The sequence below is a fragment of the Typopeltis vanoorti genome, chromosome 1 (assembly GCF_054136105.1).
Source record: "Typopeltis vanoorti isolate ZY-2024b chromosome 1, IOZ_Tvanoo_1.0, whole genome shotgun sequence".
NCBI classification, from domain to species: Eukaryota; Metazoa; Arthropoda; class Arachnida; order Uropygi; family Thelyphonidae; genus Typopeltis; species Typopeltis vanoorti.
In genome coordinates, this window is record NC_143549.1 from 22,234,124 (window position 1) to 22,246,704 (window position 12,581).

Below are 12,581 nucleotides of genomic sequence, written 5' to 3' on the forward strand. Positions count from 1 at the left end.
TAGTGTGAAACCTGAAGCACTCGACGCCCTCGCACGTCGCTACAACTTCACCATTGCACCCAGAAGAATACCTGCTGAAGATATTATGATACGAATTGAACGCAGGATACGACAGCTTCCAAACCACGTCGCCAACGATATTAGACTGGATGTGGCTTGTGTTCTGACCAAAGCTAAAATGCCCAGTTCACCAAAGCTGATAAAGGGAACTCCACAGTATTGCTTAACCAAAAGGATTACACAGGTAAGCTGAAAGCTCTCTATTGTTAGATCGGGCTACTTATCTTCCTATCAAGTACAATCCCACCAACTCAGATTGTGGAAATCACTAACAAATTAAAACCATTTAATTACATACTCCTCCTCCCCCCATATTTATGGACTCCCAAAAATACATAAGGAAAATGTGCCATTGCATCCCGTAGTGGATGGCATTGATTCCCCCACATACAAACTAGCTAAACATTTAGCCAAAGCCCACTTCAAAGCCAGTATAGAAAACCTTACACTCAAACAAACACACTCACATAATGGTCAGTTTTGATGTCTCCTCCTTATTCATAAATGTCCCACTCAAAGAATCCTTAGAGTTAATTCAAGTTAAATTTCCTCCCGATATCGCAGCCCTATTTCAGTTCACAATGAACTCAGGCTATTTTGTTTGGCAAGGAAAATTCTACAAACAAATAGAGGGGACAACCATAGGTTCTCCACTCTCCCCACCCTTGGCCAACTTTTACATGGAGACTTTTGAAGAGAAAGTCTTAAACTCTGCCCCACAAAAACCATTTGGCTTTGCATTGTTGATGATGTGTTCGCTATTTGGCCACATGGCTCCAATGCACTCCTCTCCTTCCTAACACACTTAAACAACCAACACCCCAGAATCAAATTCACCCTGGAAGAAGGAAAAAACAACTGCCTTCCTTTCTTAGACACACTAGTCATCCGCCAGCCTGATGGAACTTTGGTTTTCTCAGTCTATAGAAAACCCACCCATACAGGCAGATACATTCACCAACAATCCCACCACCCCTCCATGCAACAATATGGAGTCATTAAGACACTACACAACAGGGCTAAACTTATCTGTTCAAATGACAATGGCCTAACCACAGAACTAAACCACATTCTCAACACTTTCTCAACCAATGGCTATCCCCCCAAAAAATCCAAAAAATATCGAGTAAACCACAATCCCCCCCCCCCCTCACAACAAGGACTGCTCTAAATCCATCACCATACCCTATATCCGAGGCATCTCGGAAAAAATTACAAAAATCCTAAAAAAACATAACTTCTTGTTACAGACCACATAAAAAATTGGTATCCCTTATCCACTCTACTAAAGACCCCCCCCCCAGACCTACCTGGTGTATACCAGGTCCCTTGCAGCTGTAAGCTGTCCTTTGGTCAAACAGGCAGGACAGCAAATATCAGAATTTCAGAACACAAGGACTACATCCGGTTTCACCAATACAGCCACTCTGGTCTTGCTGACCATGCGCTGGATACCTGCCATAGAATACGGCGGAAGAAAGCCACAATAATACACCGTAGTAAATACAAATATGAAAGACTTTTCCTGGAATCAGCTTCAGCCCTAAGAAACAATCCAAACCTCAACAAATTTGGCTGCATGAGACTGCCTCAAATTTGGGAAACCTACATCAGAAGACCTTCAGCCCAATCACACAAGAATACCAACATTGCCTGCTAGGGGGCACCATCAGGACTTTAGGAGAAATAATTGCTTCCTGCTTCTTCCTCACTTACTGTTTGTTGTGCCTGCGTGCACATGTCTTGTTCTTAAGTTTCTTGAAAATGGCAACATGACATTGCCGAAATACTGAAGTATATTAAAATTTATTTTAATATATATCTTAGTTGACATTGTAATTTCCTTAAATTATTTAGTAAAAAATGCATAACCAACGTCTAAGCCTTTCCACGAAAATAGCTCAAATAAAAAAATTTGAGGATCTCCAAAAGAAAAAATACATTTTTAGACCCAGTCTCCCGGATGATAAAGTTATTTTTAACCTGTTGTATTACAACCTTTCTAAACAAGAATCTGAAATTCTAAAAAAGGGTTTTAACTTTTCCATTGCTCCTAACCACATCCCAAAAATGGACTTTGTATGCAATATTGAGAAAGGTCTTTATCCACTTCTGAGACAATAGCCAATGATATTAGATTCCAAAGTACTATCATCCCCTCTAAAGCTAAACCACCGAAACAGAATACCACTCCTGCAGATTGGAAGGCAATTTGGAACTTAAAAAGAAACAAGGACATAATAGTAACTAAAGCAGACAAAGGGAACTCCACAGTCATTATGAACACTAAAGATTGTGTTAGGAAGATAAATCCTTTACTATCTGATCAATCCACATATAAAATTTTAGATAAGGATCCAACTATGAAGAACTACAATAAGACCAATCTTCTGATTCGCAATATGGATGGATAGCCTCAGGAGTTAAAAAGATAACTAAAATCTTTACATCCTATAACACCTTGCCTTTATGGTGCACCCAAAGTACATAAAGATGAAGTTCCACTCCGCCCGATCGTTGATGGCAGATTCTCTCCAACATATATATCTTCTAGCCAAACATCTCGCAAACCTATTAAAAGAACAAATCAGAAAATCGGATTCTTATATTGAAAATTCTTAACACTTTGTTGAGAAACTTAAAAATGTCACTTTATCGAACATAGACATTTTGGCAAGTCTTGATGTTACCTCTTTGTTTACTAACATACCAGTGGAAGAAGTCATGGAGATGATAAAAGATCTTTTTTTCCAAGTGATATCTCACACTTATTCCATCATTGTCTCAGGTCCAATTTCTTCAAAGTTAACAATATAGCGTATCAACAATTAGAAGGCTTAGCCATGGGCAGCCCCCTGTCATCACCATGTGCAGACTTGTTCATGGAGAAATTGGAAAATGACATTCTAGCTAAAATTAACCCCAAACCGTAGACGATGTGTTCATTATCTGGAAGGACAAAATAGACAGCTTACATTTCCATAAAATTAACTCTTTAAATCATAAAATCAAATTTACATTAGAAATGGAAAACAATCGTCAACTACCCTTTTTAGATGTACTAGTTACAAGAAAAGAAAATGAACATATCAAAATTATGATATATAGAAAACCCACAGATACTGGATGGTACCACCATTATTCTTCTAATCATCACCATACACAGAAATGCAGCATCATACATATGCTAAGAAACAGAGCCTGAAATATAGTCACAGAAGAAGAAAATGTATATACAAAACTTTCCCTTATATCTAAATCTCTATCACAGAATGGTCATCCTCAAAACATAATCAATAAAATTCTCTACAGTAACAACCCCCAACAACAACGTATAGCAACTCAGTATGTTTCATCCATTGTCATACCCTATGTTGACTCAGTCTCCACAAAAATAGCTAGAATTGTGAAGCCTTATAACATCAGAGTTGTTTTTAAACTGACAAGTACCACTAGACAGTTGTTACGATCCCCTAAAGATAACGTAGCTTTCTTCAAATATGCAGGTGCTTATTGCATACCATGCACGTGTGGACTATCCTACATAGGCCAAACTTTGAGAAGCCTAGAAATTAGAAAGAAAAAACATGCTGAAGATATCAATCACAACAGAACAGACACCTCAGGCTTGGCACATCATTTCTCAACTTCAAACCATGCAATAGATTGGGATAACAGCTCCATGCCATATGTAGAAGAGGATTACAGTTGTCGAACTTTTAAAGAAGCTGCAGTAGTCCTACGATCAGGTTATAATCTTAATCGAAACCAAGGGATTATATTAAAGGATATATGAAAAATATGATTAACTCATTAAGTTTAGCAGAGCTACATTACGCCAAAAAGTATGTAACGCGACTTTGTAATAATGACTAACTCTTCATGCTTCATGTGTAACATGTCACGCAAGCCTTCCGATTTTGTCTAAATGTTGTTAACTGCTACTGCATTCCTTTGCTTGTTTTTTTGCATTTACTAATTGTTTTACCTTCTCGTCTTGACAAAGCTAATCAGTTACAGCTAGCGAAACTAGTAGACGTTTTTATATATATCTGTATTGAAACCTATGGTCTTGTAATCCAAATAGTACGTGTTAATCATAAAAAAAGAGACTGAATATTACTCTCGTTATGATGAAAATTTTCAGATGCTTCTGAATTTGTTACTTTTCATTGGAGAATAACTAAATAAAGCATGTGATCAGATAGCACCAGAACATACTGAAGATAGCTCAAGTCCTTACTGTAATGTAATCTTCTTAGTCAAGATTTTGGAGATGTTGATGCATCTCTACTTCACACATATCATTATTTAATTCTTGTGTAGACTTGGATCAAATTTTAGGTGAAGAAGAATTTAATATCGTTGACATATAATGATGAAAATGTCGAACATCAATACAGATCCAAAATGAGTAGCCATTCTTTGAGATTACATTTGAGATTAGATTACTAATAACAAAACTTGTAGGTTTTGTAACTAATAAATATTTTTTTATGTTATTTTATTCTTAGGGTGGGCCATCATTGCAGACCATCGGTATATCAATACAGATGTTCTACAAAATTTTGTTTATGTAAATTAGTATACACTTTCAAATTACCAGTTTCTTGTTAATGGATTTATACTGTGAGCAGAAGCACAGCTGATTGAATGTTTATAACTAATACAGTTGAGAATTGGGAATTGTGTTTGTGTATAGCAGAAAATTTTACCAAAGTGAATGTAGTGGAAGATTCACTTGGCCTACCAAGACAAGAATTATAGTTTAATATTTAGCCAGGTTTAAAATACATAAGTTAAAAAATATTGACTTAGTCGACTGGAAATGTGAATTTTTACCTTCAAGCAAAGCACTGTTAAGATAATGAAATAGCGATATTTTCCCTCACTTCTTCGCTGAAACAGAACCAGAAGTATCATGCACAAGTGAAAAGAACATGCTAACAAAGTAAACAGCTAGATAGAATTGTGGAGGGGAGGGGGGTATATAGAGAGAGAGACACACAGATATGTAGTGATATGGAAGAATTTTTGGAACCAGTGAGAAAAAGTTCCATTAGTAGTAGTCTTTCAGAAAGATATTTTGAAAGTCATTTAGCTGTTATGTTACAAAAGTAATGAAATAATAGTTGTGGAAGAAATTTATAAGTTTGGAACTAGATAAATGAAGTTTCTCAGATAGGAAGAAAAATGTTTGTTGGATATTGAAGGTTCAATTAGTACAGTAATGATTTAATGATCATTTCAGAGAATATATACAGAAAGGTGATTTTTAGTGTAAACTAAAAATCAACTTGCTGTATCAATTACTAACTATTAGTAATTAATAGATACAGCAATTATCTAATATGAACAGCTCGATAACTTTTTCTTGGAAATCCTTAGTACAGGAAGAGGAAAAAAGTTGTTAATCTTGAAGAAGAAACATTACTGTGTGATTTTTCTAGAAACTATTAAAGAGGAACATTAGACAGTGTTCGAATTTGAAGATTTTACTGTCAAGCATGAACGTTTTGTATCTCCAACTAAGAATATGAAATGTTCAGTTATTTCCAAAATAAAGTGGTTTTCAGAAGAAGAACTATTTCTATTGAAGAAATAAATGGCTTACAAAATAAAGATTTATTGTTACATAGACCATATATTTATAACGTACTTAAGCTCTTACAAATTGCTTACCGGTTTCGCTAGTAACTGACTAGCTTTCTCAAGGCTTGCATAGTACAAAAAAAGGTAAATGCAAAAAAGGTTTAAAAATACAAAGAACCGTTAGTACCTGTTAGGTAGCTAGGGTGACCCGTTCGCGTGACATAACTACTCAGCATCATGAACACGCGTTACATGCAAACGCATAATATGATTATTTGCATACCGTGGCTCTGATGAACTGAGGGAGTTAATTAGTTTTTCCAGGTATCGTTCAGAATGGCCCCTTAATTTCTGTTTAGGTTACTTCCCGTACGTAGTACAACTGCCGCTTCTTTAAATACTCGATGTCTGTAATCCTCGTCTACGTAGGGCATGGAGCTGTTATTAAAGTCTATAGTGTGGTTCGAAGTTGAAAAGTGATGTGCCAATCCTGAGGTGATCGTTCTGTTGTGATTAACATCGCCTACATGTTCTTTCTGTCTTATTTCCAGGCTTCTCGAAGTCTGTCCAATGTAGGAAAGACCGCACATGCATGAAATATTATACACACCTGGATATTTATAAAATGGCACACTGTCTTTAGGAGATCTTAGGACCTGTCTTATGCTATTTGTTGGTTTAAATACAACCCTGATGTTATGTCTTTAACAATCTTGCAATTTTTGTGGAAGTTGAACCTATAAAGGGGATGACTGCTGTTGAGATTTGCTGGGCGACTGTTCTTTCTTGTTGGTTATCTTTGTATAGAAATTTGTTGATGATGTGTCTAGGATAACCATTTTGTGATAGAGTTGTAGCTATTTGAGACAGTTCTGTTTGAACTTCTTCCTCGTCAGAGATAAATTTTCTAGCTCGATTTCTTAGCATGTGGATGATGCTGTGTTTCTGTGACCTATGATGGTTAGATCTCCTAAAGACAGTGTGCCATTTTATAAATATCCAGGTGTGTATAATATTCCATGCATGTGCGGTCTTTCCTACATTGGACAGACTTCAAGAAGCCTGGAAATAAGACAGAAAGAACATGTAGGCGATGTTAATCACAACAGAACGATCACCTCAGGATTGGCACATCACTTTTCAACTTCGAACCACACTATAGACTGGAATAACAGCTCCATGCCCTATGTAGACGAGGATTACAGACATCGAGTATTTAAAGAAGTGGCAGTTGTACTACGTACGGGAAGTAACCTAAACAGAAATCAAGGGGCCATTCTGAACGATACCTGGAAAAATCTAATTAACTCCCTCAGTTCAACAGAGCTACAGTACGCAAATAATCATATTACGTTTGCATGTAATGCGTGTTCATGATGCTGAGTAGTTATGTCACGCGAACGTGTCACTCTAGCTACCTAACAGGTACTAACGGTTCTTTGTATTTTTAAACCTTTTTTGCATTTACCTTTTTTTGTACTATGCAAGCCTTGAGAAAGCTAGTCAGTTACTAGCGAAACCAGTAGGCAATTTGTAAGAGCTTAAGTACGTTATAAATATATGGTCTATATAACAATAAATCTTTATTTTGTAATACTTTATGACCAAAACATGTACAATTTAAATAAATGGCTTCTTTCATGAGAGGTCCAGATGCAATTAAGAGACAATGTTCTTTTTAGTTGGTATATTTTGGGGCCCAAAAACTAGATAAGATATGATTTGTTTGTATATCTTTTTAGATTTTAAAACAAGTTTCTGTTGTTGAAGTAAAGTTCAGAATATTGCATATTTTTAAAATGTACCTTGGTATTATTATATGTATTATTTCTGGGAAAATTCCCATGTTAATATTATTAAACTGTTTTTCATTTCTGTAAATAGAGGTATGTGAAGACTCAATTTACTTAATTATTGTTTGAAGTTAAAATTGAATTTTGAAAATAAATAGCAAATTATCATAGTAAAATATGTATATCTAGGATCTTACTTGTGTGCTTAAATTTCAGTATAGAAACCTGATACTATCTGCAGCCTATTTTGACAAAAGGAGCAACTCTTAATGAGGATTTAATAAATAATAATAAATTAAATTTTTACCAACAACTTAATGATTTAAAGCTATTCACAAATGGTGCCAGGAAAATTAGTGTAACCTGCTAAGATAATTCTAAGTAAAAATTAAGGAGGTGAGTCATCAGACATATTTAGTTCATAGAATAACATAATGAATCTGAATGCTTCTAATGCTATTGGAGACTGTCTCAAATTTAGAAGATGAAGAATTTTCTCAGCATGTAAATTTAACTCAAACCATACCTAATTTTACAGCTGATGATCCAAATGAGAACCCAGAGGCATTTCTTGAGCCTCCCAAAAATGTTAACATTATTGGTAGTTGGTCTGAAAGAGTTACTCATGGTTTTGAAGTCAAAACTTTTAGCTTTTCCTTGAAGTTTTGACTTCAAAACCATAATGCTCAGAAAAGCAACTACTTATACAGAATTTAAAGAGAATTTGATTAATAAATTTTCTAAGAAGGAAGAATTAGGTCCTAATCTATTGAAAATTCATTTCTGCATTCAGATCAATATAAAATCTATTCATCAGTTTTATGATAAACTGACAAACCTGTTGTTATAGTTTTGGGACTGATGAATCTGAACACTTTTCTTTCCATTTAGGAATGGTTTGAAATCTGAATTAAGAAGAGCTGTTTATAAACCTGGTGTTACTAGTGTAGAAAAAACTGCAAGTTGCTCAGATGGAAGGGTCATTAATTCAGAGTCTAAATCCTAATTTACCAAAATCTATTCACATCAAAGGTGATATCAATACCTCTAAAAGTGATAGAAGAAAATTACCTAAATTAGAAAAGTTTTCTCAGACTACTTTGGATGATAAGGTTTCAGAAAAAAATTATTTTAATGAAGAGCTTAGAAATACTCTAGAAAAAAGAATATATGATAAAATTTTATCTGTTACTAAAACCCAGGATGAAATATTAAAGAATATTGAATCTCAGTTAACTATACCCTATATACAGAGTCCATCAAAAAAATGTCACACTTTAACAGATGTCATCTATGGATGTTTTTTGAAGTTGGATAGAATTACTGTAGCAATGTGTAGTAGTATGATGTGCTCTCAAAGGATGTCATTACTCGTATGAACACGTGACCGGTAGGACAGTCAAACAAAATGGCCTGGGTATGATTGTCGTTCGAGGAACACAAGACCATTTTAAAGTGGTATTTTAAATTTGAGAATATTGGTGAATTAATAACTTAACATGTGTAAAACCAACAGTAATAACTTTAATGAATTAAAGGTACAAATATTTCTTACTGAAAGTAACAGTACATCAGTGTAGAACAAACAGTTATGGGAATGGAATACAAATACAGAACAGTGAGTGGATTACCAATGAAAATTGTTGCCACGTGCCAGAAAATTAATATTAATAAATTATTATTAAATAATTCTTAAAAACTATTTCATTGATGGTTGCATAAGATAAGGATCTCCCAAACGTTTGGGAGAGAGAGACAGTCATTTCAATTCAAATTCAGCCAATGTAAAAAGGCTTCGCAACTTTCTTTGAAAAGACGTTCATATTTAAACTTGCATCTGTTTAGAAGACAAGCTTTATCCCACTAGATATTATGCTTATCAATGCTATGTTGTGCTAGACCAGACTTATGAGGTTTCATGTATTTGATATAATACTGATGTTCCTTCATTCTTTTTTCCATAGAATGGCCTGTTTGTCCAAAGTATGATAAATTACATTCACACGGTATCTGGTAAACACCAGCTAATGAAAGATTTGTCAATTTGTCTTTTGTAGATGGCAACGAGTGAGAAATTTTGTTGATAGGAAAATATGTGGGAATAAGATGATACTTCTTCAAAATTCTGCTAATAGGTTCTGAGATGTCTGAAATATAAAGAAATGGAACTCTGCAGTCTGTTGAAGAATCCTGAGATGTTGGAACATAGGAGTCAATTATCTGTTGGATTCGATCAGGATTGTAACCATTAGATTCTATTAACTTTTTATAGTGAAATGTTCTTGTTGTAAGCTTAAGGGGGAGGAGCACACTTTATGTGCTCTATTAATTAAAGATTTGATAACACCAATTTTTTGAGAGGTGTGATGAGCAGACTTTTGATGAATGTATCTGCCAGTAAAGGAAGTTTTGCGATAGACACTTGTTGACAAAGTACCAGAGGATGTGCATGTAAGGAGGATGTCCAAGAATGGTACACTACCAGCCTTTTCTTTTTCCATGGTGAACTGAATGCATGGGTGAAGGCCATTTATCTGTTGTAGGAATGTGGTAAGTTCCTCTTCAGCATGTGGCCAAATAGCAAAGACATCATCGACATAATGAAACCAAAGGGAGGGTTGGGGATGAAGGGATGAGAACAAGGTGTCTTCCAGATGTTTAAAAAAAATAGTTTGCCAAAGGTGGAGACAGAGGGCTACCCATGGCAGTACCTTCAACTTGTTTGTAGATCTTATTTTTCCAGCTGAAATATCCTGAATGCATAACAAATTCAAAAATCTTTGCAATATCCAGAGGGAGGGTAATCATCATATAGTAAGTTGATAGTGTCAGCTAATGGAATATTGGTAAAAAGGGAAACAATATCAAAACTGACTAACAATTCACACTCTTTGATTTGAACATCCTTGATTTGTTCAGGAAAATGTGTAGAATTTTTGATGAACGATCTAGAATGTCCAGTAAGGGCAGCTAATGAACGTGACAAAAATTTAGCAATTCAATATGTGGTAGAGTCAACATAATTCACGATGGGTCTTACTGGATGACCTTCTTTATGGATTTTTGGGAGGCCATATAAACGAGGAGTTCTTCCAAAATGAGTGTGCAGTTTATCCACGGTGTTGTCCCAACTGATAACTTCATCACAAGCAACTTATTTGTATAATTTGTGAATTTGTACGATTAATTGATTTCTTGATAGGTGGAGGTATCTTGTAAAAGGCAGGTTACTTTACTCTCATAGTCAGCCTTATCCATGACCACTACAGCTTTTCCTTTATCAGCTTTTGAAACAGACATTTCACTATTTTATCTTAATGAAGTTAGCTCATGGGATTTCACTCGATAAATTACATGGCAGTAATATGCTTTTAAAAAGAGAGGCAGCAACTTCAAATCATAATTTATTAGCATCTTTGCCTAGAAAGTCCTGACAGATTAGGTTCAATGTTATGCAAAAAATCAAGATAAGGGATGCGTTTAGGTACTATGCAAAATCAAAGCCTTTAGCTAATGCACTCATTTCAGTATCAGATAAAGAGCGTCCAGAAATATTAACAACCCATTTATTTGTAGGAGTATTGTCAGGGTTAATTTTTTGCTTACTGTATAACAATTCATATTCATATTTAAATATGATTGCCATTTCAAAGAAAGTTGTGAAACCCTTTTACACTGGCCGAATTTGAATGGAAATGACTGTCTCTCTCTCCCAAAAGTTTGGGAGATTCTTATCTTATGCAACTATCAATGAAAAAGTTTTTAAAAATTATTTAATAATAATTTATTAATATTAATTTTTCTGGCACGCGGCAACAATTTTCATTGGTAATCCACCGACTGTTCTGTACTTTGTATTCCATTCCTTTAACTGTTTGTTCTACACTGATGATGTACTACTACTTTCAGTACGAAATATTTATACCTTTAATTCATTAAAATTATTATGTTGGTTTTATACGTGTTAAGTTATTAATTTTAATTATGCCACAGGTACCTCTAAAGATTAGAATGTTAGTGAAGTTCAAAAGACAATGGAAACGTGAATTTGCAAAACCACCTCCAACACACCTGACAATTTCATGTATTCGTGATAAGTTTGAGACCCATGGTACATGTGTGTCATGGGCATTAGGGAATATCCCAGAGGCCTCGCACAGCATCTTGCTTCTTCGTCTATGGTGTTGAAACACCATAGACGAGGAAGCAAGATGCTGTGCGAAAAAGCTCATTTAGAGTTACAGTTACAGAAACAGTTACACGCTTGCCATAGAAGTCTATCACACAATGTGCACGTGAGACAGGAGTTAGAAGTGCAAGAATATGCTGCGCATTCTTAAGGCAGCTAAATGGAAAGTTTACATCCAAAGCTTATTACGTACATGCAATGAATGAAGATGATCCTGATCAAAGAATGCAGGATTGTGAGTGGTTTCAACGAAGAATGCAGTATTGTGAGGAAGATGGTTTGGTCTGATGAAGCACAATAGTCCTTTCTTAATGGTCCTTTCTTTTAGCGTTGCATGGTGATCAGCATTCATTTTAGAAATTATGGAATTTACAACAGTGTTATAAATAACTATTTTAATTTCCCAACGTTTTGACCTTCATATTGAGGTCATCATCTGCAGTATATACAAATATACAAGGACAAGCTGAATTACATTTCACACAGTAAGCTAAAGAAACAATGCTTTGATCCCCAGTTATTCTACTGCCATGACCTCCAGTGGAAAAAAAAAAAAATTACAGATAGAATTAAAAATTAATTATTTAGAAACTACATCAAAGCTAAATTTTATTTAAGATAACATAAGAGAAACATTCTTTCATATAGATAGTTTTCTTACAGAAACAATGATGTCCTATTTTTAGCATGACCATTGTTATATTAGATTTAGGATTCTGGATTATGTACAGTCCTGTTTATAGTTAACTCTTAGGGAGAAAGGTTAAGTGGGTAGAATATGTGCCTTCCATATGCTTGGGATTTTTAGACCATCATTATTGTTCAGATTGGGGTGGTTGATAAGAATCTCACAGACTTCCTTAAATTTGCATTCATACCATGTTTTGGTGTGATGTAAACAACTGGTGCTTTTCCAGTCAATTCTATGTACATTCAGGGCATGATCA

At 34.9% G+C, this 12,581-nt stretch overlaps 1 protein-coding gene across 1 annotated transcript in view; it reads right to left on the reverse strand.

Annotated features, from left to right (window-relative positions):
- Positions 1 to 2,527: 2,527 nt before the first annotated feature.
- The window catches only part of LOC150109827 (RNA helicase Mov10l1-like), a 223,644-nt gene continuing 213,590 nt past the window's right edge, over positions 2,528 to 12,581 (reverse strand). The window contains exon 9 of the mRNA XM_090396278.1: positions 2,528 to 2,631. Coding sequence (XP_090252404.1) covers positions 2,528 to 2,631 — 104 coding nt within the window. The remainder of the gene's footprint in view (positions 2,632 to 12,581) is intronic.